The following is a 23,623-nucleotide window of genomic DNA, read 5'->3' as shown; positions in this document are numbered from 1 at the left end:
CGTAAGACTGCCCACGGCAAAAGAAAAAGAGCAGATTTCTTTGCTTTTAGTTGAAAAATTATCAGCTCTGCATAGTTTCATTGTTTCTATCATTGATCATGACAAGCAGAAGTTCCAAATGGCAGTTACATGTAATTAATAAAAAGTGGGATGACAAATAGATAATTACTTAATAAATGCTGGACGTTCGGGAGACATAAATCTTTCCAAATATGGAGCCCTTGAAAGGGAAATCTTAGTAAATGGAGTCTTTCGTATGAAAAAGACCTAGATTATTATTAATTTATACCTTCCTCATTCCACAAAAAAGATTTGAAGCAGCTGACAAGGATATATAAATAAGATTGAACAAGTTAAAAAAATTAGGGTAAAGAAAAAAATGGTTGGCAGGAAGTTGAAGCTGAAGGGTGGGAGACAAAGTATGTACCCTAAGTCTCTGCAGGCTCATCAAGGTGGGCTGACCACTCTGAGCTCCCTAGTGGGCAGAGCAAAGACTGCTCAGTCATTGCAGATGTGAAACTAGACACAAGGTAAAAGCAAATCACAAGGTAAAAAAACCCACAATGTTTCTTAGAGCTCAGCCCTGGGAGAGTTTTCTAACGTAGGACCTCAAAGAGTGACAAGAAGGATTTAGCAATGACATTCTAAAACATGGAGACTTGCTGGAGTTTGGAGAACAAAGAACAAGTGGGAGACCCCCTAACTGTCCCAGTAAGGAGCATTCTGGGCTTGGGTGCGTAGGAGGAAGAGGGAAGAGCAGAACTTCCCCTATCTTATATGGCAACTTAGACCAAGGAATGGAAGAAAAATTGGAGAGATTCCAGAACCTCGGCCACTTCCCCTTGTTTCTTATTGTGATGCTTGTCTTCAGCTCCCAGGCTGTCTCCACACTGGTATCAGCAGAATGGCAGACAGACAGAAGGGGCATGCGTGTTTATTTTGAGACAAGTGTGAGGGAAGTGGGTTGTGGGGGAGACGGTCCTTCTTGGGAGACATCTAGGAGTAACAAGTGGGCATTTACTATTACTAGTCCTGTTTTGAAGATGAAAAAACAGACTCAGAGAAGTCATTTGCTCAAGGTCATTGGCCTGGTAAGCAGTAGAGTTAGACTTGAACCCAAGATCTTTTGCTAGCACGGCCCGTACTACTAACCACTGCTCAATACTGCCCTGTGTGGCACGGGGTGCGTCTGCTGTCTTCTCTGGCCTGTTCCCCCACCTTGACAATGGGGTCGAGGGACGAAGAAGAGGGCTGGATACTGGAAAGGGATGCTGGAAGGAAGTCCCGGGGGACAGGAGTACCTCTCTGATGTGGAGGATGGTGCCATTGGGCGGGCGCACAAAGACGGGGCGGTTGTCATTGACGTCGATGACCTCCACCAGGAGCATGGTGGTGCCCCAGAGTGGGGGCTGCCCGCCATCCGTGGCCACCACGGTCAGGTTGAACCTCTCATAGGACTGCAGTGGCCGCTGTGTGGTCACCAGGCCCGAGTCCATGTCCACGTGGAAGGCCTCTGGCAGGTGGGGCGGGAGAGTAGGGTGTGGATCTGAGTGAGGCATCCTTCCCATCCCTCCTCCTCCTCCTCCTCCTCCTGGCCTGGGGCTGCAGGCATGGCAGCCCGCCCCCCTCCCCCCGCCAAGGTATCATGGGTGTCTAGGGAAGGCTACACACCCACACCGGGGCCCTCCAGCGAGTAGGTCAACTCCCCGTTGGAGCCTTCGTCCTGGTCAGTGGCCATCATGGTGATGACAGAGGTGCCTGCCGGTTCGTTCTCGTACACACTCGTGCTGAACTGGGGCTTGGAGAACTGTGGCCGGCAGTCGTTGACATCCAGCACTTGGATCACCACCTGCGGGGGGAGGTCAAGGCCAAAGGTCAGGAGCGTGATGGGCAGAAGCTTGGGCAGAGGAGGGACAGGCACCACCTTGGGAGGGAGCCACCGTCTTCTGATGTGTTGGGGTCTGACCTCAAGGAATGTATTTAACCCCCTGAGCTTCAGTTTCCTTAGCAGTACAAGTGGGCATTATCGTCTTATCTCACACGTGGTGATGTGTGCTAGATCCTCAGCAAGGGGCCTGGCTCGAGGAGATACTCGGCAGTTAGAACCACGGTTAACAGGCAATTCGCACCTGTACCCTGAAGCAGGCGCCCTCTTGCCGGCCCACCCACAGCCCTTTGTCCTTGCTACTCCTCACGGTGGCCTGTGACTCTGGCTCTAATCTCTGGACCTTAATGCCGATCGCTGGGATTCGTCCACTCCCTAAGGCCCCTGTTGACTGGGATTTGTGTCTGGCCTGAGTCCTGGCTTCCCCTGCTGACCCCGCAGCCCAGGGAAGACCCCGTGGACACAGCAAACCCTGGCTGCTGTGGCCCTGCCTGTCCACACCCTCATCCGAATCAGAGCCCTTCACAGCAGCGACTTGCAAGACCCCCTTTCAGTGCATGGAGCACTTTCAACCCACGTGACCTCCCCAGGTCCTCGTCACCACATCTGCACCCTCCTTTTCGGACTTGACAACTGCAGCTCATAGAGGTTAACTGACATATGCAGTTTGCTCAGCTAGTGGAACCTTAGTCTTCCGACTCCAGATACTGTGCTTTTCGCAGCACGGCACATGCGTGTGTGACAGGGACAAGAGTCAGGTATGTGTGAGCGCTCCCAGCTCTTTCCCTCCACCTGCTGAAGGGAACCTGTCTCGGCTCATGGGCTTCTCACCACCTCACCCTTCACCCCAGCTTAGGAGAGTTTCCTGTGGATAATCAGGTTACTGTGAGGGAGACGTGGCAGATGAGCTCAGGAAGACAGGCGGGAGGCAGAAAGGAGGGAGACGAGGCAGAGAGAAAGCAAAGCTTCGAGTGTGGGACTTTGGGTGGAAAAGGGGAGATGCTGCCTCACAGCAACTGTGTGGACACTGGGATTGGGACAGGAATGGGGCTGTGAATCTGATCCCTTGTTAATATTCTTTAAGAAACAAATTTAGATGATTAATTTTATAGTTATGTTGGGCTATTGGACTGTGTTTTCTTTCAGTGGGGCACTATGGCAGCACTGAGCCCCGTGGAGCCCCAGGCTTTATTTGGGTTTCACCCAGGTGTGTTTAGCTGCCTTAGCAGTGGTTTGGCACAAGAGATGTCTCCCAGAGTCTCTGTCTTCCTAAGCCACAGCAATTGTGACCCACCCCGTCATCCTCTTGCCTTCTCCTTCCTGCCATCATGTCTCTGAGGGGACTTGGTGGCTCTACTCTCACCCTGCCATAGTCACTTGCTAAAGGCTTTGCTTGCTGTCTCCACAACCCCAGGCTCAGGTTGGCACCCCTCACCTGCACCGAATTTTCTCGACGGTTGCTGGCTACATCCCCAGGATTGTCTTTGGCCAAGGCAGTCAGGATATAGAGGTCCTTCTTCTCCCGGTCCAGAGAGGATAGCACACAGATGTCACCCTAGTAGGGGAAGGTGGCTTTAGGTTCTTTAATCATTCAACAGGTATTTATTGAGCATCTACTATGGCCAGACACTATTCTGGGCTCTGGAGATACAGCACTGGACAAGGGACAGTAGCCCCTGTCCCTAGGGAGCTCCCATCTTTCTTGCCTTCACTACCCTAAGCTACCTGGAGACAGGGTGATCAGCCCGGTCTGGAGCTAACTGCCTGACCAGGGCTTGGCATATAGTAGGTGCTCTATAAATATTCATTCTTCTTAATGCCAGGCCAGGAGCCATGTCTGATTGCCCACACCAAACAGGAAGGAGTGAACCCCACTGAAAGGGCAGAGTGCCGAGGGAGGGGGGGTTTGTGGGCATAGAGGGGCAGTGGGAGGGAAAGTCTAGTTCCGGCCTCAGTGACTGGGGAAGACCCCGGCTGACTGAGCAGCCCCAGCCCACAGGGCTCCCTCCCTATATTGAAAATAGCAGCTTTGAACCACTCAGTAGACATTTGAAATCGTCACCCATCTTTTCTCCTGAATTTCTGCTCTTCCATGGGTCTGAGACTCAGGAGAGCATGGGGGATGCACCCTTTGGGGCATCTTCCCTTCCCCCGCACTGAGTATAGGGCCTTGGATCCAGTAGGTGCTCAAACACTGTGTCTATTTTCTGCAACACTTCCCATGCCTTTCTTTTGACAGTTTCTTTTTTCTTTTCTTTTCTCTTATCTTTTTTTTTTAATTTTTTTAATTTTTTGAGACAGAGTCTCACTCTGCGGCCCTGGCTAGAGTTCAGTGGCATCATCATAGTTCACTGCAACAACCTCAAACTCCTGGGCTCAAGGGATCCTCCTGCCTCAGCCTCCCGAGTAGCTGGGACTAGAGGCGTGCACCACCAGGCCTGACTAATTTTTTCTATTTTTAGTAGAGATGGGGGCTCGCCCTTGCTCAGGCTGGTCTCGAACTTCTGACTTCAAGTGATCCTCCTGCCTCTGCCTCCCAGAGTGCTAGGATTACAGGCATGAGCCACCACGCCTGGCCTCTTTTGACAGTTTCAAAAAGCAGATCTTAATCAGGTTTTTTAGTCTGGAGAGAATATATTTCAGAAGTTGTCCCACAAAGATCTAGTTCCCAAAGCCTTTGGCCACTTCCTTCCATGTCTGCTGGGACAGAAAGGCTGCCGTCTACAGGATGTCTGGGCCTCTTAGAACAGGGTTTGCTGACTTGGCTAAAGAACCTTTGAGGCTACAGATGTCCAGGTGGCAGGACCCAGAAACACGGGGATGACTGCAGTAGTAGTTTTGGTGGCTTCTCAGCCCATGACGCTGGGCCCTGCCCACTTCTAGAACCCAGGCCTCCATCACGCACTTACTGTGGTGGGGTTGATGGCAAACTTGCCCTCTCCGTCCCCAAGGCTGTATTCAATGAGGGCATAGTTGCCCGAGTCGGCATCTGTAGCAGTGACTGTCAGGACGACTGTGCCCACAGGCACGTCCTCAAAGACGGCCTCCTGGAGCCCGGCGGGCAGGGAGAGAGTAGGACAAGGTCAGTCCTAGAGCCCTGGCTTGGCCCTAGGAACAATGATGCAGGGAGCCCAGAGCATCAAGCGGCTCACGGGCTGGGTACTGCAGCTTCGAGGCTGGCAGGGTCGGAGTGGAAGATGCCCAGACCCCAAGGAATGGGCACAGGCCCTGGACCCGGCCTGTTGGGCTGGCCCCCACCTGGTAGGAAGGCTGGTCAAAGATGGGGTTGTTGTCATTGATGTCCACGATCTCCAGGTAGACAGGGATCTCAGCAGCGCGAGGCGGGGACCCATTGTCTGAGGCCCTCACGGTGAAGTTGAGCCAGTGCACCTCCTCATAGTCCACTGTCCGGTTGGCAATGACCTTCCCTGAGACACAGAGGCAGCCACTGCCATTTTGGCCACTCCTCACTCAGGAAAGCTTTCCAAAGTATGAAGAGAGGGACCTGGAGCTCTGAGGGGCAGGTGTGGCCCTTGAGGAGGAGGGTGGCCAAGCAGCACTGCCCAGTGGCAGGCCAGAGGGCCCAGTGGCAGGCCAGAGGGCCCAGAGGGGCTGGAGTCCAGCTGTTCTCCTTATGGGGGGTGAGAAAGCTTCTCACAAGCCAAAGGGATGGACATGCCCGGGACCTCCCAGGACACTTCCCTCTTGGCTTTCCTGCTCCGAGTGGTAGTAACAGTAGGAGCCTGGGTGGCGGAGAGGGCGGGGAGAATTTATTCCAGGTTTCTGGCAGACATCAAGGGCGCTTCCGTCCCAACCCAGGACCAAGCGTGCTGTCCTTTCTCTAGTTCGGGAATCTGGGAATGGACGGGATGCTGGCCACAAGGGGCTGCAGTGGGCGAGAAGCGGGCCACGGTCCCTCTCAGGGGCTAAGCAGGCAGAGACCTGTGTCCCCCAACCTCCTCTGGCAGATTTCAGACCTACCTGCTGAGGAGTCTTCCAGCTGGACATAGCCTGGGGGCACGAGGTCCAGCAGGGTGTAGGTGATCAGCCCGTTGAGGCCCTTGTCGGGGTCCACGGCTGCCACAGCAATGAGCGTGGTCCCCGGGGTGGCCCCCTCCAGGATCCGCTCTGTGTAGTAGGTGATCCCGAAGGGCTTGAACTGGGGCGTGTTGTCATTGACGTCCAGGATGTTAACTGTCAGCTTGGCTGGGGTGGGGGTGGGGGGAGGGGTCAGTGTGGCTGGGCCAGGCCTTGCCAAGCCTCGGCCAAGCCGGGAGGACGTAGCATCTCTCAGCCCTCCTGGAACTCCCTGAGCATTGACCCCCCCCCCCCCTCAGCCTGAGGCATGTGGCCCTGTCCTCTGGTCTGGTCACTCACTCCTCCATAAGGGGAAGGGCTGGTGACCTTGGTGGAACCCTTGGCCCCTACTGTGCCCGCTTCCTAACCTGCTCAATGAGATAGGACTAAGATGATCTTTAAGACCCAATATCCCATCTGAGTTGTCCCCTCCACATAACCAGCCTGGGCCCTTTATCTTCTGAGCTTGACACAGAAGAGATGACCAGTGTGCCCTTCCTTCCGGAAAACATGGGCCTCTGGGCCGTGGCGATAAGCAGCCGACATCTGCCAGGCTGGTCCCCCACCGCAACCGCTGTCCTTGCTGCATGGCAGAGGCTGCTGAGGCCACCCCATCCCACTGCCCCACCCACCCCCACTCTGGCAGACCCTCCGGCCATGCCTCGGGGGTCCATGCCTGACCCGCAGAGGGCAGCACTGGGGCCCTCTCTTGCCCGCAGTGCTTGCAGCCCCAGTGCGGTGTCTGTGCCCTGCAGCCACTGTCCTTGCTCTCTGCTTCCTCTGTGCTGATCCTTGCGGCTTCCTATCAGATTATGAGGTTCCTGCCTCACACCCGGGCCACACCCAGTCACCAGTTCTGACAAACGGACTCTGACCTAACCTCTGGCAACCCAGCCTTTTCTCAGCCCCCTTGCAGGCTTCACCAAGCCTCCTCCCCACTCTGCGCCTTGGGGTTCGGCTGGCACACAGTGCCGAGCTCTGCGTTACAACTGCCACCCTGAGCCTCGCTGTAGCTGCCACCTCCCATGCCCTGGTGTTGCCTGACTCCTGCCAGCAACTGCAGCTGCGGCCCGTGGCCCCCCGCCCTGATGGCTCTGAGTAACCAATGAGAGATGTCTGCAGGGGACTTACCGTTTGGCACGCTGACAGAGCGCTCTGGTAGATCGCTGGCATTGTCAATCACCGAGAGAGTGACCTCATAGGTGGCAACAAGCTCCCGGTTCAGGGGGGACTTCACCATTACAGACCCTGTGGACCAGGCCAAGTCAGGTTCAGCCTGAGTAGAATCTCCTAAAACCTGGGCCCCCAGGGGTGCTCCTGACCAGACCTCCCAGTCCCCACAGAGGGCGACGGTGCCCAGTGGACCCTGGCACTTGCGGCGGGGATGGGCCCGCGGCTGCCCACACAAGCTGGGGCGCGCGGCTCTGCCCTCCATTCGGGACTCACTAGCCGAGACTCTGGGCGAGTCATTTAACCCCTGGGCACCTCCGTCTCCTTGTCTGCGAACCCGGTCATTACAGAACCTGCCGCACGGGGCTACTTTGAGGATTAGAAACCTTAAATGAGTTTCCATTTGTAAAGAACCTGGAGTGGTACTTGGCACACAGCAAGTGCTATATACTATACTTGCTTGGTTAAAAATCCTCACATTCTACAACAGCGGGACCGTGCCTCGCACTACCGAACTGTGCGCTGAAAGACGGCTAAGATGAATTTTGTTATGTGTATTGCATCACAATTTTAAAGAAAATGCTCATATTCTAGGGAGATCAAGTATAAAGGAAGGTCATGGCAGCTGGAAAGCCCTGAAGGGTTCCCTGGAGGGGACACTGGTGGGAGACAAAGGCCCACCCCTTTGTCTCAATAACATGGGGAGTGAAATGGGCGGATTGTGGGATGGGCGCATTCGCCCTATGTTAGTCTCAGCAAAGAGTTTCCTTCTCTTCTGCCCACTGCCTCTCAGAATCTCTGCCTCCTCCCCAAATTAGAGAGGAACCTTCCAGAAGCTTGGGCTTGGACTGGATGGACCTAGTTTGGCCGACCTCAGAGCTGGCTTTCCTGGGACCTTTCTTCTTCCTGCCTGCCAGAGGGCCTGGTGGCTCCTCCTCCCACTGGCCTCATCCTAGAGGGAGGCCTCCTCTCCCTCTTGGGCACTGGGGTCTCTGGGATCCCCTCCCCCCTCAGCGGATCCCCCTGCTGGGCTTCTGTCCTCCGTGGGTCCCCAGCATGGGGTGGTCACTTACCCTGGGCCGCCTCCTCCTCCTCCTCCTCCTCTTCCTACTCTCGCTCCCTGTCCCCCAGGCTGGGGAGCGAGGATGGGGAGAGGGCGGCTGCATTCAGTCTGCAAAGGCTGGGCCACGGCCTGGGCCCGGGCCCCACAGGGCAGGAAGGGTGGTGGGGGGTGCGGTGAGCATGGAGGAAGGCAATGGGGTGAAGCAGAGAAGAGATGAGGTGGGAAGTGACAGAGAAACAGAGCTCAAACCTGTGGGCCTGCCAGCCGTGAGGAAGAGAGAAGAGGGTTAACATCAGTTAGTTCAGGGTGCGGCAGGGAGGGAGTGGAGCGGGGCGTGGGGGTGGTGGGGACTCAAAGCTGACCAGGGCAGGGGACACAGGGAGGTGTGGAGGGACAGGCACAGGGGAAGGAAACCAGGGGAGCAAGCAGGAGCCCAGCTGGAGTGGAGAGCTCAGGGGCTGAGGCTCTGGCAAGAAGAAAGGGCAGGGAAGTGAGCAAGGGTGGGGAGAGCCTGAGGAAGGAGGCAGAGAAGACACTGGAAAGAAAAATAGAAAGAAGAGAGTCAGTGGGAGGGAGGGAGAACAGAAAGGAGAAAAGCGGTGGAGGCTCCGTGCAGCATGGAGCTGAGCAGGGCACGGAGCAGCTCTCCATGGTCCTGACCAGCCCATGCCGCCAGGGATTTTGCTAAACTGGGACGGGGCTGATTTTATCTAACCTCTCCTAGTGCTCCTGGTTTTTCTTTCTTCTTTTTTCCTTTGGGCCTTATATGCAGATTGAGCTAATCATAGTCATACTCTTTGGTTCGCTGTACACTATGATCACTGGCACCTCTCTTGCTTTCTGAATGTATCTACTCCCTTCTATCCCCATTCTCCTCCAGCCCTCGGGCAATCACTGTAATGTATTGAAGGATAGTTTTTACTTAAAAGTATTCCTAAAAATCATGTATTGTTTTGTGTGTATTTTACACTTATGCAAATAGTGTCGGGGTGTATATCTCATCCCATTTCTTACTGTTTTCAGTAAGAACTTGTTATGAAGCCCCACCCACATTGCTTGGTGTGAGTCTAATCTGTTACTTTGTCCTGCTGCCTGGCACCCCCATGGTGTGCACCCACATTTTACTCTCAATCTCCCACCACCACCAATTAATCTGCAGCGAACATCCTTAGACAGTCCCATTAACGCCCTGACAATTTCTTTGAGAGATATCCTCGGAAGTGGAATTGCTAGGTCCTGGGGTATGAGTGTACTTAGTGCAAGGCTGTCCAGATGGTGGAATCTGCCTCATGGTAGCGCACGAGGGCTCCAAAGTTCACACATTGTCACCAATATCAACACTGTCCAGCATCCTAATATCTGCTAATCACATACGGAAAACTGATATCTCATTGCCGTTTTACTATACATTTCTCTGAATAACAATGATTTTTAGCATTTTGCCATAGCCACGTTGATTTTTCTGTAATTCATCTGGGCCTTCCAAGAAGTACACCTGTCAGGTACCATGTCTTTCCTAACTCCCCCAAAGAGTGAAAACATCTAACTTTTGGTCAAATGGTAAAAACATCCAAATTACAATAAGCTGTATAAAGTGTGAAAGATAAGCCACAGTTCCCTTTGTCTTGTGACAGCATAAGAAAATCTTAGAGGATTTAAATGGCCAGCATACACAGGGAGAGAGGGCGCAAACACTTGGTTATTCAAAATGCATATTTAAAATAAGGTATCATTTCTTCTAAAGTTACAAACATGAAAACATTCCAGCATTTAATGCTGGCGTGAGTGTGGTGTGATGCGTAGAGTAAGGGGATCAGAAGACCAGAGGAGGCCGGGTACAGTGGCTCACACCTGTAATCCTAGCACTCTGGGAGGCCGAGGTGGGAGGATTGCTCGAGGTCAGGAGTTCGAGACCAGCCTGAGCAAGAGCGAGACCCCGGCTCTACTAAAAAAATATAGAAAGAAATTAGCTGGACAACTAAAGATATATAGAAAAAAAATCAGCCGGGCATGGTGGTGCATGCCTGTAGTCCCAGCTACTCAGGAGGCTGAGGCAGAAGGATTGCTTGAGCCCAGGAGTCTGAGGTTGCTGTGAGCTAGGCAGATGCCATGGCACTCTAGCCCGGGCAACAGAGTGAGACTCTGTCTAAAAAAAAAAAAAAAGAAAGAAAGAAAGAAAACAGAAGACCAGAGGAGCTGGTCAGGGGAGAGGAGGAAGAGAAGGAGGGAAGGATACGGTGCCGACAGGGGAGAGAAGACAGCGGAAAGGGAGCGGCAGGGAAAGAGAAGGAAGAGGAAGGAAGGAGGAAGGCAGGGAGCACGGAGCTGGGCAGGGAGTCAGGGCAGAGGCGGGTGGCAGGGGTGCAGGCCCTTATACCTGTGTTGATATTCACTGCGAAGGCGTCCTCCTGGTCGGGCACCAGGAGGTCAGTGTCATCCTTGGCCACGATGCCGATGATGTGGTACTCCAGCTTTGGGTTGAGGTCGCGGTCAATGGCGGTGACATTGGCAATGACAGTGCCTGGTTTGGCTGACTCCAGCACGCTCACTGTCTGGATGGGGTTGAGGAATTCGGGGCGGGAGTCATTGACATCATCGATCAGGATGGTGACGATGGCCGTGCCAGAGAGAGGAACAGTGCCCCGGTCAGTGGCCACCACTGTCAGCCTGTAGGAGTCTTGCTCCTCCCTGTCGATGGTGGCATTGCTGACGCGGATGACGCCGGTGACAGGGTGGATGAGAAAGCGGTCCTGAGCCCCGGCTTCTATCCGATAGACCAGCTCCCCATTGAGGCCACTGTCCTCATCTGTGGCTGTGACTTGAAGGACTGAGAATCCTGTGGGGGAGGGAACGGGGAGTGAGCACAGTGGCCTCTTCCAGAAAGATCGGACCAAGACACGTTTGTTGGTGCACAAGGGGCCCCTTCTCATGATAGCCAGTTTTTATTTATCTTTTATACACTTTTCATGTTAGCAATAATTACAGGAAAATGGTATTTTTATTTTTTGATTAGATAATATTTTATAATCTAATGGTTAGCTGTATTTTCTGCAAATTGCTTTTAGTCTTTTGCTCATTTTTCTGTCCATTTATACAAATTATGTAATTATAACAACTTGAGACAAATATCTTTTTCTCAGTTTGTTGTTTGCCTTTCAATATTGGCTATAACTGTTGGATGTAAAGAAGTTTAAATTTGTGGCAGTGGCTCAGTAATCCCAGCACTTTGGGAGCCTCAGGCAGGACGATCATGTGTACCCAGGAGTTTGAGGCTGCAGTGAGCTGTGATTGTGCCACTGCACTCCAACAAAACAAAACAAAACAAAACAGGCCAGGTGTGGTGGCTCATGCCTATAATCCTAGGAGTTTGGGAGGCTGAGGCAGGAGGAGCGCTTGAGGCTAGGAGTTCAAGACCAGCCTGAGCAACATAGTGAGTTTCTGTCTCTACAAAAGATAGGAAAAATTAGCTGGGCATGGTGGCACGCAACTATAGCCCCAGCTACTCAGGAGGCTGAGGTAGGAGGATCGCTTGAGCCCAGGAGTTTGAGGTTCCAGTGATGACGCCACTACACTCTAACCCAGGTGACAGAGCAAAACTCTGTCTCAAAATATATATACATTATATGCATAGAAATTTAATATTTTTCCTTTTGAATTCTTCTGTTTCTTTTATGCTTAGAACCATCTTATCCAGAAATCAGACAGTCACATGAATTTTCCTCTCTTTTATTGTTTAGTGTTTTCTACTCTTTTATGTTTTCTTTAGCATATTTCTGGGTTTTATTTTTTTGTCTGATATGGGGTGAGAATCTACCTAAATATTAGATTATATAATTAGATTACATATAGATTATATTAATATAATCTAACATATATTTATATAATTGATTATATTAAATCAGTTTTTTGCACACCAAGTAAGTAGCTTTCTCATTAATTGCTTCCTTTATCACATAATATTATATTCTTTAATTTACCAGTATCTGTTTTTGGGCTACTTCGCCCCAGAGTCTTATGCTCATATCACATGGTTTTACATACTATAGCTTTGTAATATATTATACTATTTTGAAAGGCAAATCTATCTTTATTATACTTATTTCTCAAAATTTTCTTACTCTTTGAAATTTAGAATCAAATCATATTTTGATTTTGATGGGAGTCATGTTGATCCTATTTTGATTTTAAAAAAAAAAAATTTTTTTTTTTTTTTTTTGAGACAGAGTCTCGTTCTGTTGCCCCGGCTAGAGTGCCATGGCGTCAGCCTAGCTCACAGCAATCGCAGACTCCTGGGCTCAAGCGATCCTCCTGCCTCAGCCTCCCGAGTAGCTGGGACTACAGGCATGTGCCACCATGTCCGGCTAATTTTTTCTATATATATTTTTAGCTGTCCATATAATTTCTTTCTATTTTTAGTAGAGATGGGGTCTCACTCTTGCTCAGGCTGGTCTCGAACTCCTGAGCTCAAACAATCCGCCTGCCTCGGCCTCCCAGAGTGCTAGTAAAATAGTCTTTCCATCCAGGAGCACGGATGGAGCATATTTAATCTGGTGCTGCGGACAAGACACTGAGGCTCGAGGAGGGCAGCAGGGAGCCAGGTCTCCCGACTCCCCTCGGTGCCTCTCTTCCCACTGGAGGTGAATTCTGTGCCCAACCTGAGCCTCCAGTCCCCACTGACCACCAACCAGCTCATGGTGGGGGCCTGGGGCCTGTCCCCTGCTTACCTGGTGGGCAGTTCTCCAGCAGGTGGACAGTGAGGGCGGCAGGGCTAAAGGTGGGCACATTGTCATTGTCATCCAGGATGGTGACCAGCAGTTGAGCCGTGCCATTGAGCAGCCCGATGTCCTCAGCCAGCAGCAGGAGGTCCAGGACGGGGGGCGAGAAGGCTTCCCGGTCAATGATCACATCTGACCTCACAGTCACCAGGCCTGGCACCCAGTGCCACCAGCCGGGGAGACATAAAGGAAAAGGGGTAGAGTGGGTAGACAGGGTGAGAGCCGACGGGAGATGGGGGCATGATGGGGAGAGATGAAAGAGGAACAGAGAAAGGAACACGATGACTTTCTTTCCCAAAGGTTCAATGGCCTGTGTTTAGGGAGGGCCCCCATGTGTCTCCTGTTGTCCCCTCCACAGGCGATCTCTGCAGTCCTCATGACTCCTGGCTGGGAAGAGTGACCCAGGGCGGGGGATTGACCTGCTCCATTGAGAGATGTGCCTCCCTGTTGGCACCTGTCACCCGATCAGCCTCCTGTGTGGGACCGGACTGATACGACATGGTCTCTGGGGAGCCTTGGGTCTGGCTGAGGACAGGAAAGTTGCTTTGGCTACATCTGGCGGGCTAGGGGCCTGGGCCTCTGGCCTGGGCATGGGAGATGAAGGCGGTGGGTCGGGGCTCTCTGCCTAGGCTGAAAGTGTGTGCGCCAGCAGGTTCCATGTGTCGTCTCCAAGCCTCCTCCTGGGTCCTCCTGCCTGGTCCCTTGGGTGGCCTAATCCAGCTGCAGGATAGGGACCCCGGGCTGTGAGGAAGGGGGTCCCCATGCAGAGCTGGGTCCGGCACTGAGAAGGGAGGCCCTAGAGCTAGCAGCGGGGCCATTCCCACCCCAGAGTCGGGCTGGGAGTGCCCGGCGTGGCACAGAGGCCTCACCAGTGCTGTTGTTGATGTCAAAGAGGCCACTTTGGGCGCCCAGCAGCTGGTAGGTCACCACGGCGTAGATGTCCTGGTCTGCATCCAGGGCCAGGATGGGCCCATTGAGCACCGTGAGGGGGGTCCCTGGGCCAGGAGGACAGGGGTCACTGCAGGCCCGACCCGGCCCCCTGCCCTCCCCCCTCCCCTGCCCGTCCCGGTGAGCCATGGCTGACGATGGATGAGAGGGAGGGGTGAGGTGGACAGGGTGGGAGGCCCTGGGGGCGGGCCTGCGGCAGCCTTGGCAGACTGAACGCAGATGCCTGGGGAGCGGCCTCAAAGCCCTGCTGGGGAGAAAACACGAGAGTGGTGAGCAAGCCCCTGGCCCGCCCAGAGCCACGCCTGCTTCCCAGCAGCCTTTGAGGCTGGCTGCTCCTCGGGAGGGTCCGGGGCTCCCTGACATCCCCTCCCACGTGGGCCTCGTCTGTCCACATGTGTGTGTACACAGTGCTCTATCTTCAGGGGCCTGACTATACATGGCCAGGAACCCACACGTGCGTGCCGGTCTCTGTGTTCACAGGCCATGAGCACGCACAAGCCCGGGCTTCCCTGGTTGTGAGCTTGTGTGCCTCTGCGGCGGGCACGTTTGCATACGAGGGCATCGTCGGGGCGCCCACGTGCTTGTGTGTCTGTGCACATGTGTAGCACCACACACGCTGGCACATGTGAGCGCACACATGCATACACACACAAACACAGGTTCAAGAATAAAATTCTCCTAGAGGGGACGCCTGCCCAGAGGTGAGGCAGGTGCTGGGGAGGCTGGAGCAGCGCGGGAGCCGCCCAGGGGCCCACGGAAGAAGAGATCCTGCTTCTCTGAAGGGAGGTGAGGCTGGTCGGTGCCCATGTGTGGGAAAGACCTACGCTGCCTACCCAGGGCCCCCAGCCCCCACCTCTGATTATAGATGCTCCCCAGAGCTTCCAGATGCCTGCGGGATGCCCTGCACTCCTGGGGTGGTGGGAGCAGGGAGGGGTGGGCTCACCCTCTCTCCAGGGTAGTCCTTACACCTTAAATGCCCCTCTTGGGGGACAGTGGGGCTGCTCTCAGACCACCCTGGAGACTAACGACCCCAACTGTCTCTTCCAACCAGACCTGTGGCCTCTTTGGTGGCCCCTAAGAGGCCTGGCAGCCCCAGGCCAGCAGCCCTCAGAGCTGTGGCCTCCCACGCAGCACCCTCCCGCACCCACTGGGGTCTACGGTCAGCTGTGCTGTTGGGCACGAGGGAGGTCAGGCCCCCCAGGCCCCGGTGGTGCCCGGCAGTGGCAGGCGTTCCCAGGCGGGCCCGGCACCTACCAGCGGGAGAGTTTTCCATCACCTCTGCCTGGTAGGTGCTCTCAGTAAACAGGGGGTGGTTGTCATTCTCATCCGCAAGAAAGATCAGCAGCAAGTCAAAATCCTGTGGGGGTGGAACAGGCAGATTGCAGGCCATGGCTAGCAAAGTGCCCCCCGTGGAAAGGGGCTGGGAGGAAGGGAACTAGGGCTCAGAGGTGGGGCGTCAACAAAGCCCACGCCAGGGGCCAGAGACCGGGTTCAAGACGCTGCTCTGTTAGCAGCTCGCTAGGTGGCCCTGGCATAGTCTCTGTTTTCCAGTCTGGCAAATGGGGATCTCAGCGCCCCCACAGAGGTGTGGTGAAGGTCTCAGGAGAGGGCTGACGGGAGAGGTATTTAATCATGGTCCACCTCGTGGCAAGGGGGGACTTCAGGCAGGAAGATGGGTCCTGTTTTTCAGACCCTCAAGGCTCACCGGATGCCCTGGTGAGTTCACCCTGACTCTCACCCGCCCTGCACTTCGCGCCTTTCCAACCTGGGAACCTCCCAGTGCCCCGGACGCCATCAGCATTTCAGAAGTGAGGGTACACAGAGGGCGAGTGACCACTCAAAGCTGCACGGTGACACAGTGGCAGAGGGGGGACCAGCCCCCAAGCCTCTTGATCCCCACCACTCAACGCTACTGCTTCCCAGGATGACTCGGGCCTCCCTGAAGGCAGAGGAAAAGGAGAGCAAGGAGGAGGCGGGAGCAGGGGGAGGAGGGAGGAAGCAGAGGAGGCAGGGAGCAGGGGGCACTGAGGGAGGGAGGCAGGTGGCTCATGACTTCCTCCAGCCCGAGTCTCCTCTGGCTAGACAGGTGGGGAAACTGAGGCCCAGAAAGAACCTGACAGCAAGTCAGGAGCAGAGCTAAGATGACCCAGGCCCTGGGACTCCTGGCCAGGGCTCTGCCACAGACCTCATGGGCTGGCGAGAGAGAGCCGTCCCCAACCCCAAAGGGACTATTCGCTTTGCCTCCTTTTAGTAATTTCTTTGGCTTTCAAGGGAAAAGCCACCCAGCAAATGCAACCCTTCCAGGACTTCAGAGCACGTGTCTGTGAGTACACGCAGGCCCACACGATGCACAACTGCGGGGTATCGGAGGTTTGGGTAGGAAAATAACGCTGGCATTCACTGAGTGTCTGCCACGTGCCAGGCACCGTGCTGAGGACTTGACATATATTGGCTCCTTCATCCTCTCTGCAGCTTTGGGGCTAGGTGTGACCTTCATTTTGCAGGAGAGAAAACAGAGGCCCATGGAAATTAACTTGCCAAAGCCACACACCTACTGACAGGCAGAAAGGGGGAACTGGGATTTGAACCCAGCCTTGCGCGCGCCAAGGCCTGTGCATCTATGCCCGGGCCGTGCCGCCTGCGGGAGGGGTGATGTGTTCTCTCTCCGGCCGCCTCCAGCACCCAGCCCTGCTCCCAGTGTCACCCTCCAGCCTCACCCTCCTGGCTATGCGTGGGTTCTCCGGGTTGTCCTTCACGGAAACGGTCAGCTTGTACTCCGGGATCCGCTCACGGTCCAGGGGCCGGTTCACAGTCACAATCCCTGTCTGGGATGTGGAGGGCTGGTGAGCTGAGCGGAGACCTATTCCCCACTTGGGGCTCTGACCCACGTGCCAACTACTCTGTCTGCAGCTCCAGGGGTGGCTGCAAATCCCCTCCCTAAATTGCCTATGCAATGGTCTAGAAGGCCACATGTGGGCTGGCAGGGTCTTGCCAGGGTGCGAGTGACCCACCGATGCCCAGGTCTCGCTGCCTCCAAGGGATGGGCCCTCTGAGGACCCCACGGTGTCAGCAGTCTACGGACGCTCCAAGAGGCTGAGTGAGGCCTTCCTGGTGCATCCTGGGGCGGACCAAGGGGTCCCAGAGGCTCTGGCCCCATCTCTGCACATGACAAGCCTCAGGGGTGGCTCTAGGTAACCTAGACCCCAGAGGCGGCTCATTGGGGAATCCAAGGCTCCAGGCTCCCCACAGAGACGTCCTCATCGCCACGGAGGAACCAGGACCGGGAGAAGCCCAGACAGCGGCAGACCCTCTAGGGCAGGGTCCTCTTTTTCCCTAGAAACCCTGGGGGTCCCCGGGCCAGGCCTGGCCCTACCGTGGCATTGATGACGAAGGCCCGCTCGCGGTTGCCCGCAGTGATGTTGAAGGTGAGGAGCGCGTTGCAGCCGCTGTCTGCGTCGCTGGCCAGGATGTGGGTGACAAAGCTGGAGACGGGGCTGTTCTCGCTGATGGTGACGTTCATGGGCAGGTTCAGGAGCACGGGGTCGTTGTCGTTGATGTCCAGCACCCGGATCCCCACCAGCATCTGGGGCCAGACGGAGGAGGAGGAGGAGCAAGGGATGGTGGACACGGCAACCCAGGGGGAGGTGGTGGGTGGGACGGAGCAGGGTGGAGGAAGGGAAGGCACCGTTGGTTGTGCAGAAGGAAGAGGAAGGAACAAAAAGATCATAGAAGAGGCAAGAGGATGATGAGGAGAGCAGAAAAAGTAGAGGCAGAGGAGGGCGGGGTGCAGAGGGTTAGAGGAGGGGCCGGGCTGGGGTGCAGAGGCCTGGCTCAATGGCAGCCTCTCCAGGGTGCTGGGTGAGCCCGGGGGGCACTTGGAAGTCTGTTAAGGGGCCGGGAGGCACGGACTGGCTCCAGAGCAGCCTCTCTGGGCACGAGGGTGACAGTGTTTACGGGACTCTCCATAGAGAGTACAGGGGCCAGCGAGGGGGAGCCAGGGGAGGGGCCCCCGACTCACCGTGGAGCTGAGGGGGGGCACGCCCCTGTCGCGGGCACAGAGGGTCAGGTTGTAGAAGGCAATGGTCTCCCGGTCCAGCTCCACATCCTTCCGGACCCGCAGCACGCCCTCCACCGGAGAGATCACAAACTCCCCTGGGTGCCGCCCCGGAGAGCCGGGGGTTAGTCAGGAAAGGCCGAGAGCCCAGGCCTCTCCCCGCCTCCTCTAGCAAGCCTTGCTCACCAGGGCTGGGGACAGCTGGCGCATGGGCCCTCCAGGGCCCCCACTTAGACCCTTATGGGACCTGCCCCAGGGCTGGGGCGTGCAGGTGCGTGGGCAACAGATGCAGGTGGGCCCGGGCCCCCTCACTCCCCCTGTGCGCCTGCGGTGCCAGACCAGACCAGCTCCCCTCCCTGGGCCATGGGCAGGCCAGGGACTGACCTGGCTAACATGGTTATGTTGAAAAAGTGGGGGCTCCTTTTCCAGGCACGCACCCTCCTTCTAACCACCACTGATCAGAAACGGATTAAGGAAGGGACCAGGCGCTCTGTAGTGCGCGATCCCTCCCAGGTACCATGTCTCCGAAAGGATATTGGGAAGGGCAAAGCGCTACACAGAGGAACGTTTTGCTAACGGTGACCTCACAGGCACGAGGACAGGCAGAGGGGAGGGACTAGGGGCAGGGACGTCCCCAGCCCCCGTGGTGAGCCACAGGTAGAGCGCAGAGGGGGTTCTCCCCGGCCTGTGGTGACCCCGATTTCCTTCCCTGATGGTGCCGAGGACCCTCAGCTGGCCCCCTGGCCTCCATCCTTGTCTTGGCCTGAGAGTGTCTAGAGCAAGAACCTCGGATTCTCAGACTCTGACCTGGAAGGGACCTCAGAAACCATCCAGTCCCTCAATGTCCTTCGGAGAATGAATTGGGGGTCCAGGGAAGGGTGATGATTGTCCACACTCCCACAGCAAGCTAAAGACAGAACCAGGATTCAAACCCAGGGCCCTGGGGCTCGGCCCCCTGGGTCCCACGGGACTTGTGGTCTCTCCAGACACCACCACGCAGAGCTGACCAGGGTGGAGGTGCAGGAGGGAGGGGTGAGGGCTGGGAGGGTGGAGGGGAAGAGGCAGAGGGAAAGGAAACCAGGGGGGCAAGAGGGAGCCCGGCTGGAGTGGAGAGAAGGCAGGGGTGGGATACGAGGGCTGAGGCTCTGGTAAGAAGGGGAGTGAGCAAGGGAGGTGGGGAGAGCCTGAGGAAGGGGGGCCACCTCTGTGCCTCTCCCAGGAACTGGACCAGGTAGGTTACTTCCTTCACTTTCCCTTCTGACACTTGGGGAAAGAGGCCCAGAGTGGGACACTGACTTGCTCATGGACACACAGCATACAGGGGCCCAGCAAGGACAGAGGCCTAAGCTCCCCAACAGCTCTCGCCACCTGCCTCTTCAGATCCTACCGCACCATTCCCCACTCCAGTTCCTACGGCTCTGATTTTCAAAAACAGCCCCTCCGAGTCCCACCTGCGGCTGGATTTCCCCCCAGCCCTTCCGCTCCCAGGCCCCTCTCCGTCCACACAGGCTTCGCCCTGCCTGGAGGGGCGGAAGCTGCTTGAAGCAGGATTTCCTGACCCCGATGCTCCACGGTCTCCAAAGAACTGGGGATTCCCTTTCCAGGGGTTTCCCAGCCCTGTCTCAGGCCCTGGCCACCTGCGCGCAGATGGCCTCCTGCCCTCCCTAAAGCCCAGGGAGACACCATAGCATCCGCTCGAAGGCTCAGGGAGGCAGGACGGAGGGGCTGAGGGGCTGGGAGGTGGGCAGGCCGAAGGCCCCCACACTGCGAATTATCCTCCTCTGCAGCTCGCCCTGGGGCCAGAGCCCCCAGCCCTGCACACCTTCTAGAGCCAGCGGGTTAAGCATAGGCTTTTGGTTCACTCATATCTATAGGTCTGCATCTGTGACGTCATTCCTCTCTGCCCCCGGGTATGTTACTCAGCCTTGCCTTGATGTTTTCATCTGAAAAATGGGCTAATAAAGAGATGCCACCTCAGGGTCGTGCTGGTACTGGACAAAGCCTGGCCCACCTTGTGTGTCATTAGGGAGATGCTGAAAGGGAGCCCAGGCACCCTCTCAGAAAACTGGGAGCCTTCGGGGAGGACGAGGATGCAGGGAAGGGGTCCCAGGAGTGGGCTGGACCAGCAAGGGCAGCTGCAGCTCCTTGGAAGGCTCGAGCAGGTGTGGCCGGTTTCCCGACTATTCGCTGACTGCAGAGCTCCTCCTCGGGGCTTAGCGGGGCTTGCAAGAGCCCAGTCACCCTGACGTCTCCCCACAGACGGGAGCCCCTCCAGGTGACCTTTACGTTGAGGTCCCGGGTGTGTGTCCTCACCGGGTGGTGTGTTGCTAAACCAACTCTGCACAGAAAGCGGCCCTGAATTGTAACATTTGTCACCTGCTCAAGTTACCAACGTGAATGCAGGGGTGGGAGGCGGTATGAGAAATGGATGCCTGACCCATGCCAGCCGGCTGCAGTACACCATTAGGCCATCGTCACCTCTCTGGGCCTCCATTTATCACTTCCGGGATGGAGGCCGTGCTCGCTGATTCCGGAGTAACCTTTGGGCTCTACATGTCTACTCTTCCTGCCTGCGGGGAGGGACCCCCCAGCACGGTCAGCCTAGGGAAACTCCCAGGCCCCTCCCTCCCTCAGGGAGCCTGCCTCGGTCTCCCAGGACACCCCCTCAAGGTCCCACATTCCTGGGAGGAATGGGAGGTTTTGCCCATGACTCCAAAGGCCCATGGATGGAGTGCTCTGCATTGCGCTGGGGCACAGGTGTGCGCCCTGTACCCCAAAGCTGGGATGCAGAGAGGACCCCCTCACTGGATGGGGGGCTCAGCTGCCCACCCAGCATCTGCCTCTGCCCCAGGCTCTGGCACTTCCTGTACAGGAGCAGGGACTCCCATGACATCACAAAACCTCCGTGTTTGTGAAAACGGCAGAGAAGAAAGGCCCTCGCTACGCTGGTTTCTGAAGAGGAAAGCACAGTGCTTGCCCAGAGAGGAGACCGTGGACGTGAACGGGAGGTCAGAACAGTGACCACCACAGGCTCTGGACAGCAGGGGCTCCAAACCAGGCCTTCCGGAAGCGGAAGCGGGTTGCTTTTGCTTCCAGCCTCTCAATTGCAAATGAGCCTCTGTTCAATGTTCTATCCTGGGACCCCTCTACTTCCTCTCTGCCTTCCTTCTGTCTCCTGGCTCTAAATGTCTCTGTGCTGACAACTCCCAGCCTCTCTCCTGAACTCCTGGCTTGAACGCGCAGCCCTAGCCAACATCTCCAACCTACCCTCGCCTTTCCCCCCACCACCTCTTGTTGCAGCTGCCTTCCATCTGTCAATGGCAACGCCATCTTTCCAGCTGCTCACGCCAAAACCTTCACTTCCTCTCACATCCCACGGCCAGTCAGCCCATCCTGCTGGCTCCACCTCTGAAACAGACCAGGGCTGGCCACCTCTCACCAGCCCCGGTGCCACCACCCAGTCCCAGCTACCCCAGCTCAGCCTGAGTGACTGCAACAGGCTCCCATCTGGCCTCCCAGCTCTCATCCCTAACCCCTGGGGTCTGTTCTGAGCACAGGAACTGGAATGGCCCTATTAAAACCTAAGTTAAATCATGTCCCAGCCTGAGCAAGAGCGAGACCCCATCTCTACTAAAAATAGAAAGAAATTATATGGACAGCTAAAAATATATATAGAAAAAATTAGCCGGGCATGGTGGTGCATGCCTGTAGTCCCAGCTACTCGGGAGGCTGAGACAGTAGGATCGCTTGAGCTCAGGCGTTTGAGGTTGCTGTGAGCTAGGCTGACGCCACGGCACTCACTCTAGCCTGGGCAACAGAGTGAGACTCTGTCTCAAAAAAAAAAAAAAAAATCATGTCCCTCCTCTGTTCAAAGACCTCCTATGGTTCCCACCTCACTCACAGCAAAAGCTAAGCCCTCATGATGGCCCTCAGGGCCCAATAGTATCTGGGCCCACTACCTCTCTGATATCATCTCTTCCCATTCTTCTCTTTGCTCACCTTCCTGCCAGCCACAGGGTCTTTTTGCTCCTTCATGAACATAGCAGGCATGCTCCGACCTCAGGGCCTTTGCACGTGCTGTTTCCTCCACCTGGGAAGCTCCCATCTCTCACCTTCTTCAGGCCTTTCCTATCTACAATTCCTGCCTTCACTCTGGCACTCCCCATCCTCCAGGTGGGTTTTATTTTTCTCCATAGCACTCAGCACTTCCCAGTATACTAATTCATCTACTTAATCAGTTGCTTCATTGTTACCTCCAACTGGAACATATACTCTATAGACGGGGATTTGTTCTGTGCCCTCAGCACCTGGCATATGGCCGACACGTGGGAGGGACTCAATAAATACTTACTGAATGATCAATTACAAATCCGGATATTTCACAAAGATTTGGATTTCTGCTTTTCTTTTAACAAGGGGAAGGCCTGGCACCTGGGCCTGCGACAATTGGTAGGAGCTGAGCTGCAGCTGCCACAGTCCCCACTGCTCCTTATTGTCTGTCCTGAACCCTTCTCCCTCAAATGTTTTTTGCATGACTCCAGGGGCCATTGGGTTTGGGATTTGTACCCTGCAGAAGTGAGTAAAATCTGACTTGAGAAATCACTCCTGAGGCCACGGCACACGCTGCTCCTCCATCAAGGAGAAGAGCCGTGACGGTTGGGAAGGTGAAGGCTATTAACGGGTGCGGGGAAAGCTGGGAGCTCCCTGAACGTGTGCCCGGGGGCTCCTGTCATCCTTCCTCTGCCCCGGGGCTTTCACTCTGGGCATGACCTAGGGGCATTTTCAATCAGATTCTCAAAGGGGTCTGTGACCCTCCAGACCACTAGCCTCTGTTCCCAGACTTCAGGGTGTTCTCACCACATCGTGTGGAGAAGGGGTAGGGGAAGATATTTCCATCATCTTCTGGATGGGGAAACTGAGGCCCAGAGAGGGCTAGATCGCACAGTGGTGGGGCCAAGGCCCTTGAGAGCTCCCGTCTTGTCCTCTCCTGAGCAGGTGGGGAGAGGCCGTCTGCATCATCCCCCCGCCTCGCCCCCCAGTGCAGGCCCCACTCACCCAGAGGGTCTCCGTCCACGATGCTGTACTCCACCTGCCCATTCGGGCCTGAGTCCCGGTCCTGGGCCAGGAAGGTCCACACTCTGGGCCCCGGCTGGCCTTCAGTGACGTCAAAGGGTCCCTCATAGTCCCGGGGGAAGGTAGGCACGTTGTCGTTGATGTCATTCACGTTCACAAGCACCTGAGATGGTGCACACGCTTAGGGGGTCCCACCCCAGCCAGCCTTGTGCTGGGCCCACCGCTCCGTGGGCCCCAGTTTCTTCATCTGCAAACCGGACCTGATAACCCTGCCTCACGCGGGATGAGGGGGGTGGGTGACTTATTGTTACTGTCAAAGCCTTTTTATGGGCGTACTCATCACAGTAACAATGCCATAAACTTCCAGTTATTGCTGTACGCTGGTCGTTTTACAGGGTCTCTTTCGCTCCTCCCACACCCAGAAACATAGTTTTTATTATCCCCCTTTCACAGGGGAGGAAACTGAAGCTCAGAGAGGCTAGTGACTTGCCCAGGGTGACACAGCTAGACAGAAGAGCAGGGACCTGGAACCCTGTTAGTTTGACTACACCCCAGTTCACACTTCTCCCATGAAGGGA

General features: G+C 55.6%; 1 protein-coding gene across 3 annotated transcripts in view; it reads right to left on the bottom strand.

Annotated features, from left to right (window-relative positions):
* Window positions 1-23,623, bottom strand: part of CDH23 (cadherin related 23) — a 393,911-nt gene that overhangs the window by 9,941 nt on the left and 360,347 nt on the right. For 2 of the 3 annotated variants that reach the window (XM_069460802.1, XM_069460803.1), the window contains exons 1-8: window positions 8,206-8,512; window positions 7,094-7,210; window positions 5,867-6,091; window positions 5,144-5,313; window positions 4,795-4,932; window positions 3,321-3,440; window positions 1,672-1,849; window positions 1,302-1,513 (exon numbers count right to left, since the gene is read on the bottom strand). In XM_069460802.1, coding sequence (XP_069316903.1) covers window positions 1,302-1,513; window positions 1,672-1,849; window positions 3,321-3,440; window positions 4,795-4,932; window positions 5,144-5,313; window positions 5,867-6,091; window positions 7,094-7,202 — 1,152 coding nt within the window. In that variant the 5' untranslated portion in view covers window positions 7,203-7,210; window positions 8,206-8,512. Of the gene's footprint in view, window positions 1-1,301; window positions 1,514-1,671; window positions 1,850-3,320; window positions 3,441-4,794; window positions 4,933-5,143; window positions 5,314-5,866; window positions 6,092-7,093; window positions 7,211-8,205; window positions 8,513-10,572; window positions 11,032-12,919; window positions 13,124-13,839; window positions 13,966-15,172; window positions 15,276-16,635; window positions 16,744-17,291; window positions 17,502-17,936; window positions 18,071-23,027; window positions 23,209-23,623 lie in introns of those variants that run through there. The other variant, XM_069460801.1, reaches the window with a different exon arrangement.

This window comes from Eulemur rufifrons, chromosome 28 (genome assembly GCF_041146395.1).
Source record: "Eulemur rufifrons isolate Redbay chromosome 28, OSU_ERuf_1, whole genome shotgun sequence".
Classification (NCBI taxonomy): domain Eukaryota; kingdom Metazoa; phylum Chordata; class Mammalia; order Primates; family Lemuridae; genus Eulemur; species Eulemur rufifrons.
This window is presented reverse-complemented; position numbering and strand designations above follow the sequence as displayed.